The sequence below is a fragment of the Myotis davidii genome, unplaced genomic scaffold (assembly GCF_000327345.1).
Source record: "Myotis davidii unplaced genomic scaffold, ASM32734v1 scaffold710, whole genome shotgun sequence".
NCBI classification, from domain to species: Eukaryota; Metazoa; Chordata; class Mammalia; order Chiroptera; family Vespertilionidae; genus Myotis; species Myotis davidii.
In genome coordinates this window covers 435,614-453,444 of record NW_006284328.1, presented here as the reverse complement: position 1 = coordinate 453,444, position 17,831 = coordinate 435,614, and the positions used below count along the sequence as shown (strand labels likewise).

Here is a 17,831-nt window from a genome sequence, read left to right as displayed (position 1 = left end):
GATCGAGCGGCTGGCGCTGGCTGGCGAAGCCGGGGGGCGGGGGAGGCCTGGACCCCAGCGGGAGGGACGAAGGAAGGGGGCTGACCCACCCCCAGGAGCCGGCCCACCCTCTTCCTCTTCTGCTCCCCTCCCCCCCACCCCCACTCCCCGAGAGCCGGGGAGGGAGCTGGAGCGGATTTAGGGCAAGAGGAATTCCCACCCTCGGGATTATCTCTGAAGCCCTAGGTCGGGGGCTATATGGTAAGGAACTCTGAGAAGCCGGGGCTTTTTAGCCAACTGGGGAGACAGGGAGCATTCGCTTTCAGAGAAGCCCTGTTGCTCAGAGCAGATCACCAAGGGCTGAACTCTTGGGGCTTTGAGGGGAGGGGTGCGGTTGGCTTTGGATCTGCAGGTGAGGGGCTCTGCTGCCTGGGCTTCAGGGATCCTATTTTGAGAGATTCTCCACCTTGCATGGTATGTTACACCTAAGCGGGCAGAGGGCCCCCTGCTCGCTTCATTTGCATGGAGACTTCCTTTGGGTAATTTCCTCTGGGGATTTATGCGAAATCTGCAGATCTTCTGTATCTTTTTTCTTTTTTAAACGTGGACGTCTGTCCCGTTTTGTTGGTTCTATGCATTCTGTTGGCAGACGGAGTCACATCAGAATTTTTGGTTTTTGTCGGTGAAGCAGTTTTCGTTAAAGATACCAGTGCTTCTGTCAGAAGGCGAGCATGTTTTAAACAGAACATTTCAAAAATATTTGTAGTGTTTTCTGTTTTATTTTTTTTACTGTGTACATTCTTACAACATCAATTAAGAAAACCCTAGAATGAATTTTTACAAAACAGTTTTTAAAGGCAACGGAAATGTTCTAGCATATTTTAAAGATTTTAAAAAAAAAAGCCTTTTCCCTGCATCCTGGTCATCATCATTGTATAGCATATAAAAATAAAATGCTGGGAAATCCATGAAACTGGGAAATCCATGTTCTTGGTGGCAGATGAAATACATTAATCAGGGCCATCTTGTGGATTAAATAAATCTCTTTTCATCTTTTGTGTTTCCTTACGGTGGTGTAGGCGCAGTGTTAAAGAAGAGACGATCCCTAATCATTTAGCATTTAGCGTCCACCATCCACCAGAAAATGGAGTGGATAAAAAGAAGTGATATTTAGTACATTTTGTGATTTAGAGGATTTTTTTTTTTTGCCGTAGTTTTTGCTGTATTTTTCTACAAGTTTAGTAGATGCTACATAGGTACGTTAAAAAAAAAAAAAAAAAGCCCTAAGAAGGCCTTTTATTTCTTGCCTGTAAGACCCGGAAGGTGTAGACTAGAATTATTCTTCCCATCATGGCATGTGGAAAACTGGCTCAGGAGGGATGCAGTGCAGCCAGTGGTAGAGCTGAGATTAGAATCCAAGTCTTGGAAATTCAGTAACTTTTGTCTTTTATTTTATTTTATTTTTTTATGTTCTGGTTAGTTTTTAGGCTTCAGAATGTAATTAAGTAGTAAGTTACATAAAATCTTTTTTTTTAAATATATTTTATTGACTTTTTACAGAGGAAGGGAGAGGGATAGAGAGTCAGAAACATCAATGAGAGAGAAACATCGATCAGCCGCCCCCTGCACACCTCCCAGTGGGGATGTCCCCGCAACCAAGGTACATGCCCCTGACCGGAATTGAACCTGGGACCCTTCAGTCCGCAGCCCAGGCCGACCCTCTACCCACTGAGCCAAACCGGTTAGGGCTATGAAATCTTTTTGATAGCCCCTCTTTTTAACAGCATTCAGAAAGTAAGACTTGTTTTAACAATTTCAAAATACAAACCTAGAAATGCTCTACTTGTAAAATGTAGGTTTTCTTTCTTCCTCTGCCAAACACCCCAGTGCAATGTAGACAGTGATGTGTATTCATTATTCTTGTGGCAGATGTGAAGCAGTTAAGACACAGGATGTTTTGGAAATAAAAATTTGTGTACTTCAGTTACTAACAGATCTTATCTGCAATCCTTTCAACTAGATTGGGGGATGGTGTCTATGATACCTTCATGATGATAGATGAAACCAAATGCCCACCCTGTTCAAATGTTCTCTGCAATCCTTCTGAGCCACCTCTACCCAGAAGACTAAATGTAAGTCAATGAGGTCATTCTTTGTGCTGTAATTAATTGTCTTGGAAAGGAGGAAGTGCTACTTAATGCCCAAGGTACAGTTACATCTCACTGGCAACCCAGACTTTGTCTCCTTTTGGCTTTCTCTTGACTTTGGAATAATAACTTCTGTTATTCACCGATTCCTTTCAATCACTGGGATACATACATGGTCTTAGGAAGAAAATAGTATGCTGCTTTTATCTAGGGAATGTTTATTTTGTTATGGCATGATATACGCTGTATTCAAAGGTTCCATTTAACAAAAACAAGGAATAGAAAATACCCCTGAATTCAAAGATCTACAGGTTTTCCCTCTACGCTATAGAAATGTAGTTTTAGCTTATTAGTATGCTAAAGAGAACCATTCTTTTTAGTTTCACATTTTCTTTTTAAAATGTATTCTTAATTATAGTTTATTTATATACATTTATATAACTTACAAAGTAACAAAAGTCCAGTATCCACCTGGCACCATGCATGGTTATGATAGTGACTATGTTCCCTTTTCATCGCATGACTTGTTTTATAATTGGAAGTTTGTGCTTAATTTCCTTCCCCTCTGGCAGCCATCAGTTTGAAGACACCCATTTTATAGCTCATAAATAAAACGTAACAGCACAGTTTGGTTTTTGGAGGCATTTAATTATTTTGGAGACTGCAGAAATTTAGCTTTGGACACTATTTTACTTAAGATAATAAAAAAATTAATTCATATTCCCTCAGTGTAGCAAGGAGAGCAGGGTTTGGACAAGTTCCATGATAGGGAGAAGCTACCCTGTGACTTTAAAATTTGCTGCATCTAATGAACAAATTGAATAATTGAAGAGACTAATTTGTAATATTTCTCCTTCATACTTCTGTGTTGAAGACCCTAAAATTGTTTCTATATGAAAAAAATTACTTGTATTTTTCCTAGTCCTTCCCAGTTTTTTTTGTCAGCTTTTGCTGATCCACCTTTTCACTACTTTCAAAGCTAATAATAATACAAAGTATGGGCTAAATATATTTGGAAGCTGGTCACCCTATTTTTAAACTCTCTCTGGAGTGAAGTAAGGTCCCTTTCCATTCTCTGTAAGTTTATTTCTTTAATATATAAAAACCTCAGAGAAGCCCAGAACCACACATTCCTTGTGTTGACCCTCCGATTTCTTGATGACTTGCTGCCAGTTAGCACCGTTCTATAGGAGGCCGATCCATTACCATTTGACTTAAAATTCATTGTAACTTTAATTCAGGGTCCGCTAATGCTAATCATCTTCCAGTAGGTCAGTTACATTGTGTGTGCCAGGACCAAAATTAACTTCTTACTGTATGGTATTCAGAGTAACAATTTTGGGGAAACACAAGACTTTAGATTCTAACCCAATGTCTTTGCAAATTTTGCAGAAAAATGCTTTTTGACCTCCCGGTTACACTTATAGTTCATGATGCCATGAATCTGTCTCAACAGCCTATTGCTATTTTCACAAAGTCTTTTAGCATCCTTATTTATCCAAGATGCGCTTGCATCCTCATCGTAAACTACACATTATCTGCTCATGGGCTTTTATTGGGTTAAGGGTTGGGTTGCAGAGATTTTAGGTCAAGAACATAGGAAGGGTAGTGTTTTCTACATGGGTGAGAAGGCTAATTTTTTCTGAATTTCTTAACAAGATCTTTAAGACTTGAAATGTCAAGAGATCTCCCCGTTAATAGTATATATGAAGCACTCTTAAATAAAACATAATTCATCTGGCATTATCTGTTTCTCTGGATATAATTACATAGTTAAGATATTCGATATAGGTGATCATGCACATTACTTGTTTATTGTGATTATAAACCCAAGACCGGGGATATACAATGGTTTAAAACTGTTATACTGTATGTAACACGTGTGAAAACTCTAAGAGTCTCCTAGAACAATGGAAGGGAGATTTTATTTATAGCACAGCAGACTTGATATATAATTGATTCAGGCCCGTATTTGAGATATTTACAGGAAAAGAAAGCAAGGGAAGGAGAAAACCCCTCCCTGTATGGAAAAATTCCTTCCTGGAATTCTTCAGATTCACGGGAGATTGGAACCTTGGTAATCCATAGGGAACTACACCTGAGGCATCATGTTCTGTTCTGGGAGCTACACTTGAAGAGAGACATAAAGTGCAGCCTGTATTGAGAATATGAATAGGATAGTAAGGGAATCTGACACAGCCGTGGGAGGTAGAGAATGTCATGGGGGTGACGTTCTAATGTCATAGAAAAAACTGGTGGGGGACAGGGCAGCCCCTTGTAGGTATCTGAGAGCATTTACATGAAATTTGGATACTTCTGTGTAGTTCCAGAGAGCAAAACCAGGCTTAATTTTGAGGGGGGAGAGATTTAGGCTCACTATTAGGGAAAACCACGAGTCAGGAAATCAAAACAATCTTTTTTTAAATCTTATTGTAATAATTCTATGGAAATTAAATTTCTGTTTTATATCTGTTCTTATTCATGTTCTGAACCTGAGACCCTCTCTTTATCGCAAACAGAGACGAAGACCTCCAGAGCCAGCACAGCCTTACATGTAGGCAGAGTAGGTGAGATGCCCAGGGGTGGGCCCTGGACCACAAATCCCTTTCCCACCAGCTGGTCACTGATGGCTGCAGTTCCTAGAGAGGCATTCCTTTGAGTTAAGGCGTTGATCTTCCATTAAAGTTCAAATATCTCTGGAGAGGTAACACATTCAATTGTACAGCAAGTTGAAAGCAAGTTTTATGTGGGGGAAACAGTGGGTGAGGTGATTCTGTGCATCCTAAGGGAAGGCCTGTTTTGGGGGTTTGATGGAGCAGGAGGCATGTTAGTGCAGACGTCTCGTGGAGGGAGACTGGCAATACGGAAGAAGGCCCCCCAGAGAGAAGAGATAAACTGAAAGGGGAAAGGGAGAGTACTTAGGGGTTTAAATCTTATATATTGAGCATTATTGTTACCAGTATTTTTTAAATGTTTTTTAGTTTGTGAGAGCCTTTCACGTATATTATCATCATCATCATCATTTGATTCACACAACATCAGGCATTACTGCCCACATTCTACAGATAAACTGAGGCTAAGAAACTGGGCTAAAGGTTAAGCTACCCGCCCGGGGACTTACAGCTTTGAAGCAGTGTAGATGGGACCCCAACCCAAGCCTCTGACTTCACATTGCTTCAGAATGGGTTCCCAGGACCAGCGGTCAATACTCGGGTGCATTTAAGTTAGAGAGTAAAAATTTTAAAGAAAACTCTGAGATGTACGCCAATGTTCATTTTGTTATGTAAATCTACCTAAAGCCAAACATGTGTAATTCCCTAGTTCAACGGAAGTCTCTCCTAATAGATTGTCGCTCCTTGAGAACACGTGTTTTTTCGTAGCATTTGTAATAGTGAACAATAAATGTTCATCTGACTGTTGGATGGAGAGATAGGACCCTCTTCTATTTTTCATCCTTAAAAACAGGACTAGTTATTTGACTTAATTACTGATGAGAAAAAACCTTGCACTATATTTTCTATCTTAGCAAGGTATTTAGGTTCTGTCTGCAGGCCTATGTTAGTTGTTTGTTTTTTTTAATATATTTTATTGATTTTTTACAGAGAGGAATGGAGAGGGATAGAGAGTTAGAAACATCAATTAGCTGCCTCCTGAACACTCCCTACTGGGGATGTGCCCGCAACCAAGGTACATACCCTTGAGTCCATAGGTTGACGCTCTATCCACTGAGCCAAACCGGTTAGGGCCCTATTTTAGTTTTTTGACCAGTGACAGTTATCTACTTAGGTATAAGGGAGATTTTTTCCTGGTCCATATCTCGCCTCCTTACTTCAAAACTAAGTGCCAAAGTGTGGCTGTAGTTGTTCAGGCTGCTTCTGTGTAAGATTGTGTAACACCTCATTTCTTAAATGTAGTATCTGTGAATGTTTTAGTTGATTAAAAGACCTAAGAGGAGGAGGCAAGAACGAATATTTTGCTTTTATAACTTAGATTGGGAGCTGTCTTTAATAGAGTATGTCAACACTTGAATACTTTCATCCTTTTTTTGTTATTTATATTTTCATCTTTTGTATTTATATTTTATTTATTCAAGGTGATAGGCCAGGTGTTGTTTGTTTAGTTTATATTAAAGTTCTGTTTTTTAAAGGGTTGGCCATTTTATGTCATTACCTTTAAATTTTATCATATTTTTTAGGGATTGTGACTATAGTTAAGAGCTCCCCTGGAATTACCTGTCCTTGATCATAGAGGCTGTCAGAAATTATCAAACGATCGGGAGTACAGCTCTTCAGGGTTGATTAAGAAAAACAGATGTCCTTTGAAGTGTTCCATCATTTTTTAACGACAGAGTTAACATTTTTTTTCTTCTTCTAGCACCTTTTTACATTTTTCATATTTTTTTTATTTTGTTTTTTAGTGTTTGAATTTTTTGCTTTTCTTCCATCTAATTTCAAAGAATCTTGTCTCATTTCAGAGGAGTAGGTAGAGCTTTCTTTTGTGGGTTACTGTTTTTTGAAGGCAAAGGTTAAGCAAAATCACGTGAAAAGAGTAGTAATATGTCTCCATCACCGAGGCTCATGCTGAGGAAGAGTAGGTGTATGTGTAGATGAGCGAGAGAGACCCTGTATCTCTTCGGGAGAGTGTGACAAGAAGCACTGGGACGTTGGTTTCTCACTCGTACTCGGGTACATAAAGAATTGGCCTGGATGGTCTCAAGAGTTCCCTTTGGCTTAGAACTTCTGTGATTCAATGAGCTGGGCTAGAAGGCTGCAGTAACTTACTTAGGGACCTAAGAGTAGATGAGGAGGCCTTGGCTGGTTCCAGACCATGGTCAGCATTCAGCCCTACTGGGGAGCAATAGAACAGGCAGTAGGAGAACCTGGTGCCAAGTTATGTTAATGGGAAGGGCACTGCAGATAGTCAGAAGACCTGGGTTCAAATCCTGCCTCTATTCTTTAATAATACGTTGTTATTTACAGAACACTTGCATGTACATTGTTTTGATCCTGCTTATATGCCTTTAACATTTGGGAAGGTACTTGAAACCATTAGTAAAAAATGTAAGACAGTTGTGTGTGTGTATATATATATATATAAATATTTGTTTATTTATATATATAAAATCAAGTGCCAGATTTTGTGGTACAGACTGGGAAAGCTGTAAGGTTATTTAGTATGGGCTTGGAGTAGTTCTAAGTGGGAGAGAGAGGACTTGAATTGGGCTTGAAAGACTGTAGGATTTGAGTGATTAGGGTGAAAGGACTCTCAGTAGAAAGACATACCTATTAGAAGGAACTAGAATGCTTAGGGTATGGTAAGAAGACCTGTCTTGAACAGAGCAAGGCACATAGAGGCGCTAGGGGTGGCTAGAATCCTCAGGGAGTCTGAAGATTAGCGTAACAGTTTCCAGAGACTCCTGCTGTCCTTCCCTCACTTCTGGGTCATTTTCTCAGACTGGATATGTTCTGTTGTGTCAGGGAGGATTCTTTCATCCTTCCCGTTTCTGTGTGACTCTCACATATCTTCATTTTTCCTTCTCCGTAGATCACCACTGAGCAGTTAACAAGAGAGAATACCCAGCGCTTTCTGAATGGAGGTGAAATGAAGGTAGAAGAGCTGTTTCAAGAATTTGGCAACCGAAGATCTGACACTTTCCAGTCAGATGGCGTTCACGACTCGGAAAAGTGCTCTCCTGTTTCTCAGGGTAAAAGTTCAGACAGCCTGAATACGGTCAAATCCGGCAGTTCACCCAAAGCTTCCCGCGTGGTGCCCCTGACCCCAGAGCAGGCACTGAAGCAATACAAGCACCTGCTCACCGGTTACGAGAAGCTGGAAATCCTCAATTATCCAGAAGTTTACTTCGTGGGTCCAAATGCCAAAAAGAGACATGGAGTCCTCGGTGGTCCCAATAACGGGGGGTACGACGATGCAGAAGGGGCCTATATTCATGTACCTCGAGACCACCTCGCTTACCGATACGAGGTGCTGAAAATTATTGGCAAGGGGAGCTTTGGACAGGTAGCCCGGGTCTACGATCACAAACTTCGACAGTACGTGGCCCTGAAGATGGTGCGCAACGAGAAGCGTTTCCATCGGCAAGCCGCCGAGGAGATCCGGATCCTGGAGCACCTCCGGAAGCAGGATAAAACCGGCAGCATGAATGTTATCCACATGCTGGAGAGCTTCACGTTCCGGAACCACGTCTGCATGGCCTTCGAACTGTTGAGCATAGATCTGTACGAGCTCATTAAAAAAAACAAGTTCCAGGGCTTCAGCGTCCAGCTCGTGCGAAAGTTTGCCCAGTCCATTTTGCAATCCTTGGACGCGCTCCACAAAAATAAGATCATTCACTGTGACCTGAAGCCCGAAAACATTCTCCTGAAACACCACGGGCGCAGCGCGACCAAGGTCATTGACTTCGGGTCCAGCTGTTTCGAGTACCAGAAGCTTTACACGTATATCCAGTCCCGCTTCTACAGGGCCCCAGAGGTCATCCTGGGGGGCCGCTACAGCACGCCGATCGACATGTGGAGCTTTGGGTGCATCCTTGCAGAACTTCTCACAGGACAGCCCCTCTTCCCCGGGGAGGACGAAGGGGACCAGCTGGCTTGTATGATGGAGCTGCTAGGGATGCCGCCCCCCAAACTTCTGGAGCAGTCCAAACGGGCCAAGTACTTTATCAATTCCAAGGGCCTCCCTCGCTACTGCTCTGTGACGACGCAGGCAGATGGGAGGGTGGTGCTTGGGGGGGGTCGCTCACGCAGGGGTAAAAAGCGGGGTCCCCCAGGCAGCAAAGACTGGGTGACAGCACTGAAAGGGTGTGATGACTACTTGTTTATAGAGTTTTTGAAAAGGTGTCTTCAGTGGGACCCCACTGCCCGCCTGACCCCCGCTCAAGCGTTAAGACACCCTTGGATTAGCAAGTCTGTACCCAAACCTCTCACCATGGAGAAGGTGTCAGGGAAACGGGTAGTAAATTCTGCGAATGCTTTCCAGGGCCTGGGTTCCAAGCTGCCTCCGGTGGTCGGCATAGCCAATAAGCTTAAAGCTAACTTGATGTCAGAAACCAATGGTGGTATACCTCTGTGCAGTGTGTTGCCAAAACTGATTAGCTAATGGACAGTGATAATGCTCAGAGATGCACATGTATGTATTTTTAACTATCTTGCAAACCTAAAAAAAAATGGGGAAAAAAATACAAGCCATTGGTGGATATGTTTTTCTTAGACTAGATTTCTTTTTTTTTTTTTTAACAAGGCAAAGCATTTTTATATAACTAAAAAGAACTCTTCAAGGGCTAATTACCTAACCAGCTTGTATTGGCCATCCTGGAATATACATTAAATGACTTTTTATAGGTCAATGCGTCTCTGTTATTATTGTCAGATGTACTTCAACCTGTGTGTTGTATTGTAAATCTCTTCTCTCTAGATAGAAGGTATCCCAAAAAATCTATTCTGACTATTCCTCTTTTAGTCTCCCTCCGCATCTGTTCCGGAAGGGTAACCTGGGACATGGCCGCAGTTATGGATGGGAGCCAAGGCTGGACCTCTTGCCCCAGCAGGCCCTTCTGGGGCCATTCTAGGTGAAAGGGCTCATAGCAGAGTACGGGGTCAAGGAAGCTCCCAGTAGCTGTTGGTTACCTGGGGAACTGGTGTTTCTGCTTCTCAATGACTCATTTCGATTTTGTGATGTGCAGCTTATTTATTTATCCTCACTCGAGGATATTTTTTCCATTGATTTTTTTTTTAAGAGAGAGTGGGAGAGGGGCGGAAAGACAGAGAGAGAAACGTCGATGTGCGAGAGACACATTGAGTAGTTGCCTCTCTCACATGCCCCTGTGGGGGCTGGGAATCAAACCTGCAACTCAGGTACATGTCCTTGACTGGGGATTGAACCCGCATCTTTTCGGCTCATGGTCCGATGCTCTAACCACAGCCTACCGACCAGAGCTTTATTTTGTGTGTGATTATTACTTACTTTTTTTTTCTTTTCGCCTCTGATTTGTTTCCTGGGCACTCGAAGCATTTTGCAGACAGCTTATCCTTTACCCAGTACTGGTGTTAGGGCGAGTCCGATGCCTCCTGCCCCTGGTCTCTAAGGAAGATGATGCAGCTGCTTTGCCCCAAGTGACCCCAAATGATGCTAAGGTGGAGTCGGCGTGCAATCTGCAGTTCCCTCATTCTTGGAGCCCCAGGACCAGCCTCCTTGCTGCATTTTCACGGACTCTCCCTTACAAAAGTGATCCCTTTCAGGTAAACCTAACTTTGGTTTCGTTGCTTTCTTCCTCTTTTCCCAGCTACGTGCCACAATCGTTCCACTTGCCATTTACACCCCAGACTAGTCCCTAGATTCTGAATGAACTTCGGTTATAAGAAGAAAATCAGGAACGTCATAACCCATTTCCTTTCTCTTCAACATCCTTTTCCCTAAGATTTGAACAGTGAGGACTAGTAATGAACTAATTGCTCACGAAATGTCTTACTAAGAAGGATGGAGAGAGTCAGTAACCAGGTAACACTGCTGCTTCCTCCCTGCCCTTCCTCCGCTTCCACTTCCTCCGAAACAAGCGTGTGCCTTGGAGGACACTGCTGCTTCCTGCAGCTTCGCTCCCAGGAGGAGCCAGTTCCCTTTTTATTCTAGGATTCAGTCTGCAAACTCCCTAAGAGCAGGAGGCTCCTTTCGTTGGACAACTCAGTACACAAAGGAGAAAAATGTCACCCTGGCCAGGCAGCTCCAATGTTGGTTAGAACATTGTCCTGATACACCAAGGTTGCAGGTTCATTTCCTGGTCAGGGCACATGCAAGAAGCAACCAATGAATGCATAAGTAAGTGGAACAACAAATCAATGTTTCTCCCTAAGAATCAATCAAATATATATTAAGAGAAAGGGAGGGAGGGAGGGAGGGAGGGAGGGAGGAAGGAAGGAAGGAAAGAAGGGCATATTATTGAAGGAACTTTTGCCTGATCCAAAAAGTGTTCCTGATTGCCACAGCACAGGCTATGAAAACATTGAGCAAATGACCAGAGCGGGGCCTCAGCCCCGTGGCAGGGAAGAGTTCAGACTGAGGCTCAGCCTCTAAAAGAGGATGTCCTGGTATTTTTGGTGACTACAACTGGACTTACAACCTTCACAACTTCCTTTGCTCCTGGTTTACCAAAGGCAATGGGATATAGACCTCCCCTCGGTCCCTCTAACTCAGTGGTTCTCAACCTTCTGGCCCTTTAAATACAGTTCCTCATGTTGTGACCCAACCATAACATTATTTTCGAGGCTACTTCATCACTGTAATGTTGCTACTGTTATGAATCGTCATGTAAATATCTGATATGCAGGATGGTCTTAGGCGACCCCTGTGTGAAGTGGTCGTTTGACCGCCCAAGGGGTCGCGACCCACAGGTTGAGAACCGCTGCTCTAACTCCTGCTGAGTTCTCCAACGTAAGGAGAAGCTGGGTGAAATCTCCCGTGTTATCTGGGCAGAGCATATGTGGAGGTGGTTTTGCCGGTTGTTATCGGTGTGGAAGACTTGCTCTTTGAAGAAACCTGTTTAAAGAACTCTGCCGTAAACACCTGAGGGGCACTGGAGGGCACGCGATCCCCATGATGGTGTTTTTAGTGAGCGGTCTCCTTGGTCAGTCAGCACTGTGTGCGAGGGGGGAGAGACGCGAGCCCGTGGCTGAGGTTGGCACGTGGTCTGGATCTGTGTGTGGAATGGACTGTGAGGTTATTGAAATTGGGTCGAGTGACAGGATAGAGACAACCCGTGACACGAGATAAATTCTAGAAAGCCCCAAGAATTTTGAAAACACGCAGTATCTGACTCTTCAGTTAGGGACACTGACCTCTCTTCCCTTAGGTTGTCAAATACAAAGGCGAATGGTGTGTTTGCCTACATTTGGCAAGCTGGGGAGTGACGCAGGGCAGTCACCCCAGTTGGCAGGTCTCTGCGGGCTGGTTTGAGTTTGGGGGGAGTGGGCTGCTTTCACGCGTGGCGGTGGTTGTGGAGATGGATTTGGGGAGGTTTGTGAGTGGGTTTCAAGTTTGGGGACAAGTTGTGGTTTTGGAGGCTGTCACCCTGTGCCCCCTTTTCTCGGCCACTTAAATTTTTGCTTGGATCTCTTCCCAGCCAAAGCAGTGAGTGACCGAATCAGACCAAGAGTTAGGCAGAGGTTCAAACTGTGTCATACAGTTACTGGGTTCTTTAGCCATTTTTGTTCTTCAGGTCATTTCAATAAACTGACTTCTTATACTCATTTTGAAATAGACAAAAATCAGCTGAGTTTCCAAAGTCCCACTGACACGGATTTGGATAGAAATTTTTGTTTTACTTCAGTCCCGAAACTATTTTTGCCTCTTAACGTGGGGAATTGGCTGATGTCCCTAATACCTGCTCATCTTATTGACTCTGTCCTACCTTCTGCCCTCCCAGTGACTGAGCTATTTGTTTGTCGTGTGCAATCACGATTCTCCTTCTATGAGAATGTCAGCTTCAGCCTTAGCCGGTTTGGCTCAGTGGATAGAGCGTCGACCTGCAGACTGAAGGGTCCCAGGTTCGATTCCAGTCAAGGGCACATGCCCAGGTTGCAGGCTTGATCCCCAATAGGGGGTGTGCAGGAGGCAGCTGATCAATGATTCTCTCTCCTCATTGATGTTCCTATCTCTCTCTCCCTCTCCCTTCCTCTCTGAAGTCAATAAAAATATATTTTAAAAAAAGAATGTAAACTTCAGATAGGCAGGCCCATGACTTCATGATGCTCCAAGTCAGCGATTCCCAACCTGTGTGCCGTGGCAGGCACACTGGTGTGCCCCAAGGATTCTGAGAACATGCGATACCTGACTATTTAGTCAGGGGCACTGACTTCTTTTCCCTTCGATTGTCAAGTTAAAAAAATGACACAGCCAACACAACAATAGCTGTCCGGTGTGAATGAATCAAAATTATACTTTTTTTTTTGTCAAATCAGCAAAACATGTTTTGATGCGCCACAGAATTTTGGTGATTTATGTGCTGTGAGATGAAAAAGATTGAAAATGGCTGCTCTGAGTGAGCCGGTCGTAGTGCTTCTGGTCATGGGCAGGTGGTGGGGGTTCTGCCTCCCATGCACCAGGAGTGTGCTCACCTCTTGTCTTCTTTTAAAGTGACCCACACAGTTACTCTCCGGTCTCTTTTGGAGAAAAGACAATTGGATGAAGGTGCTATGAGACCACCTTCTTCTGGTTCAGTATTTGACACCTTGATAATAAGGAAAAGAAAAATGCAACCGGAACCTCACTGACAAAGGTCTGCTGCTGTCCCGGAGCGGCTCCGTGAAAGGCGAGAGACCAGCCGGATGCTCTTCCCACGGGAAACGACATGACTAGAGTAGGGGGATTTTAAGGGGGTTTGGGACAGACAGGTGAGCTGGCCAATGTCGTCATATTTTACTGTTCATAACATTTAATCGATAAAGAATGGGGCTTATTGTATGATCATGAAAATAAAACAGAACAAAAGATTAAATAAAATTTTCAACTGTGAAGCAGTTGGGCTCTGGAGCAGCTGGTCGTGTTGAAACACTCTTCTTTTGCTTAATTCCGAACGAGGCATAATGAAGTCAGGTGCTAAACTTCAGGTAGCAGCTAATGAACGGTGCTGAGCTTTTCTGACTAACAGAACGCTCCCACCACTTTAGTGAATCATGGAAAACTCTCATGTATTTTTAATTATTTCTCTGGCATCTGTCATGTGATGTCATCAGCACGGAAGTTGGAAAGGTGACAATGATTGTTCCAGACTGTGCCGGGATGTCTGGTCTCCCCTGCGAACTGCGGATAAGCACTTGTCCTTCGAACCAGGTGGACCTGCCAGAACATGTTTTCCGCGTCGATTCAGGCTGGCCAGAGGGCCTCCTCTCGCGTGCTAGAACTTACTCTCCACAGAGCAGCTGCAGACACCCATCCAATGGACAGGGAGTGGCAGATCAAGGAAGGACTGTCCTGTGCCAGGGATCAGCCCCCCAGTTTTTAAAATTTTAATTTTGTATATTTTTAATCCTCACCCAACAATGTGTTTTTATTGGTTTTAGAGAAACAGGAAGGGAGAGAGATAAACATCGATGTGAGAGAGAGACATTGATCAGTTGCCTCCCCTAGGCACCCCGACCAGGGATCAAACCCACCAGGGCACCAGGTATGTGTCCCGACCGGAGAGTCGAACCCACAACATTTTGGTGTATGGGACGCTGCTCCAGCCAACCAAGCCACCCAGCCAGGGCAGCCTCTCCGTTTTATTTTATTTTATTTTATTTTTAAAGAGTATCGTAAGGGGAGTTAAGTTTCTTATTTTTTTTTTTAATATATTTTATTGATTTTTTACAGAGAGGAAGGGAGAGAGATAGAGAGTCAGAAACATCGATGAGAGAGAAACATCGACCAGCCGCCTCCTGCACATCCCCTACTGGGGATGTGCCCGCAACCCAGGTACATGCCCTTGACCGGAACCGAACCCGAGACCCTTCAGTCCGCAGACCGACGCTCTATCCACTGAGCCAAACCGGTTTTGGCAGCCTCTCCGTTTTAAATAACATTTTTAATATCCTCTTTCCAACGTGTACCTCTTTCATCTTCAACCTGTACGTCCGAAAGCCCAAGATTTTTAAGAGAATTTCCTTCCAAACCTGGCCTTCAACCAAATCTAGGGGTGATCCTCTCCCAGTGTCTGTCAAAGGAACGCCTGCTAATTTCAGGGGGACGGTTTTCAGAGTCGCGGCGAACCCATCCATGTAAGGGCTGAAAAGCTCTCCGGTCCCTGAATCCATAACCCCTGAGATAAGCCGGAGCTACAAATACACTGTCTAGACTTTGAAGGAGAGGGTCTGATTCTTAATATAGCTCACCGAGCACCCATTCAGCCTCGACTCTCTTGATGTCCCTATAACAGGAGAACTGCCTGCCTGTGGACTAGAAAGTCTCACCTTCCGCCACCACAAATAACTAAAAGGAAAGCACCCGCCCCAAAGCCGGCCAGCTGGTGCCCCGTGGCTATTTCAGCTCAGGATGTCAGCCTCGAAGCATGAGGGGGGGTCACGTTGGTGCCGTGGGATTCTCTCTCCGTTCGTGTGAACCTGCTGACTCGCTTCCCCTGGAAAGCACATGTCGGTGTGGATGACTCAGCGTTGTTGTTTTATTTTGGGGTGTTTGTTTTTTAAAAAGTAAGGGTGACATGCTCTGAGCATTTTTCAGCCTCTCATGCTTGTTTCCAAACCAGGGCTGGGAACTTTCCCCAGGCCGGCCCTGCGTGCTGTGCCTGCAGTGTCCCCAATGTGTGGGGGGGTTGGGGTGGGGGTTGGGGGGGTTGCCACCACAGGAGCATGGCTCCGCTGTGCTGCTGCAGGTACAGCCTCTCAACCATGGGCAGCAATAGAGGAAGAAAAGGCTTGAAAAAGCAAACCCTGGGGCGGAAGAAGGAGCAGGCTGAGAAACAGCCTTACAGAGACTCCGCCTGTAACACCCTCTCAGTTCCCAGGGCTTCGGTGTAAGCCCCGCTCTGGTGTGAAGAAGGGAGCTGGGAAACACGAGCTGGGGAGGCGGGGGGTGCTCAGGGGTGGCCCTCCTCCCGGCAGCCTGACTGTCAGCTCCCATGGCCGTGCCCAGGTCTCCATGTGCTGAGTGAGGCCCAAGGTGGGCTCCAGGATGCAGCCTGGCACTCAGCACATTTGGGAAGTTGCACTGTGTTTCTTAGGCCCAGGCCTTGGTCCAGGGGATAATTTAAAACCAGAGGGAACCAAGCCAAAGAAGGAAAGGGAAACATATTCTCAGGGGCCCTTGGGCAACTTCCCTCCTGCCGGCCTTGGGTCTGGCCCGGGGCCCTCAGTGCCCTGGCCACTGGAGCTAAGTGGGCACGGACCCAGGGACTGCTTTCCGTCCAGAACAGGCTTTCCATGGCCTGTGGCTGCCGATGGCGGCCTGGCCTACAGCTAGAGAAGGGCCTTCCGGTGTTCATGAAGCAGCTGTGTGTTCGAGACCAGCTGCTAGGGAAGCTGTGGACTAGGGGAACGTACAAGAGCACCAGCCTTCAGCAAAGCTGTTTACATTTCCCCATGACCTAGTGCGCCCCGAGCCAGGACAGACCCGTGGCTTAAAATATATATATATATATTTCTTTTTTAAATTGATTTCAGAAAGGAAGGGAGAGGGAGGGAGAGATAGAAACATCTAAGATGAGAGAGAATCATTGATTGGCTGCCTCCTGCAAGCCCCCACTGGGGATAGAGCCCACAACCCCGGGCATGTGCCCTTGACCGGAATCGAACCTGGGACCCTTCAGTCTGCAGGCCGACGCTCTATCCACTGAGCCAAGCCAGCCAGGCATGCCCGTGGTTTTTTATGCATGTAGGGCAAAAACTCCCAGAACTTAGGAAAGGCAGTGAAATGGCAATGAGGGCTAGATGTGTGCCGTCCATCGCTTGTCCATCTCCAGGAAGGAATTTCTGTCCAGAGGCAGAAACCTGAAGTGACTCCAGCTAGACTGAGTCGGTCCTGAGATGGGACCGCGGCCTCTCTGTTGCATGAAACTGGGCACAGGGTGGCCTTGTTTGCAGAGGCCGCCCGGCCCTGCCTTTGCGTCTGGCTGCTGACCAGCTCCTGACGAAGGAGCAGACCAGGATGTCCAGCCTGAATCGCTGTGGAGAATTCTCGATCGTTGCCAGGGTGGAGCGCTGGCCCGCGGGCTCACCTCTGCCCTCCTGGGGCATGTCCATGCAGGCCTTCCTGGGTGCATTTATTCTTTCAACAGTGACTTATTGAGCAATTGTGGTGTGAAAAGCACGCTGGTGGCGTTTGCCAGGGATGGGTGGCAGCGACAGCATTCAGGCCATATGCCCAGAAATTGACAGAAGGCAGGCGGTGGGTCTAGAGACTCTAGAGGAAACACCAAGTTGTCTGCACTCAGCCTTGGTTTTAAAATGTGTCTCAACCTGCAAGTGAATGGGGTGAGAAGGGGAGATCCTTTCAGAAGAGAGTGTGCTGGGTCTCTGAGGCTTGTGTTCTGAGCTGAAGGAGGAGGAGAAAAGAGGGCAGAGAAGGAAGACGTGCTGTGTTGTAGAAAAGCGACTACAAAACTTTCCAGCGGCTCTCAACCTGTGGGTCGCGACCCCTTTGGCGGTCGAACGACCCTTTCACAGGGGTTGCCTAAGACCATCCTGCATATCAGATATTTACATGACGATTCATAACAGTAGCAACATTACAGTTATGAAGTAGCAACGAAAATAATTTTATGGTTGGGTCACAACATGAGGAACTGTATTTAAAGGGCCAGAAGGTTGAGAACCACTGCTTTAGACAATTAAAAAAAAAATGTTCCTAAAGTAAAAAACAAAACAAAGAAAAAGAAAAATGACTACGATCCTCGCTCTCGCTGCCCTCAGTCGGACTTGGAAGATAAGATGGGGACCCCCTGGAGTTGCTCTGACTTGATTTCAGGTCAGGGCATTGACTTCTGCGGTCCCTCCTCAAACATCAATCGACCCACATAAGCCACCCAGGTGGAGCGACCTCCGGGAGGAGGCCTGCGGGCACCGGGTCCCCGGCCTCTGCCCTCTCCCTTTCTCCCCTCCACAATAGCTGGCTTGGCTTGCTGTTTTCTCTGGTTGCTAAATCAACATCGTTTATTCCTGTCCCATCATCAAACCCGGTCGGATCCCAAGACAGAGGATTACGTGG

The 17,831-nt window shown here is 45.4% G+C and overlaps 1 protein-coding gene across 3 annotated transcripts; it reads left to right on the top strand.

Annotated features, from left to right (window-relative positions):
- The first annotated feature begins 26 nt into the window (after positions 1-26).
- DYRK3 (dual specificity tyrosine-(Y)-phosphorylation regulated kinase 3) lies at positions 27-9,489 on the top strand. Of its 3 annotated transcripts, none has more exons than XM_006754384.2 (3): positions 27-240; positions 2,000-2,111; positions 7,671-9,489. In XM_006754384.2, exons 2-3 carry the CDS (start codon positions 2,028-2,030, stop codon positions 9,240-9,242), a joined length of 1,656 nt encoding a protein of 551 aa, XP_006754447.1. In that variant the 5' UTR covers positions 27-240; positions 2,000-2,027; the 3' UTR covers positions 9,243-9,489. The 3 variants fall into 3 exon arrangements, with proteins under 3 accessions (XP_006754447.1, XP_006754448.1, XP_015424869.1); XM_006754385.2 differs by lacking the exon at positions 27-240 and adding an exon at positions 4,646-4,693 and having other exon boundaries at positions 2,025-2,111; XM_015569383.1 differs by lacking the exons at positions 27-240; positions 2,000-2,111 and adding an exon at positions 6,542-6,604.
- Positions 9,490-17,831: the final 8,342 nt, after the last annotated feature.

What these genes read in the sequence shown, in the direction of transcription:
- DYRK3 (XM_006754384.2), top strand. Translation starts at nt 2,028, where the DNA reads ATGATGATAGATGAAACCAAATGCCCACCCTGTTCAAATGTTCTCTGC. An exon ending in CTCTACCCAGAAGACTAAAT is followed by an intron (nt 2,112 to 7,670) that starts GTAAGTCAATGA and finishes CCTTCTCCGTAG; the next exon opens with ATCACCACTGAGCAGTTAAC.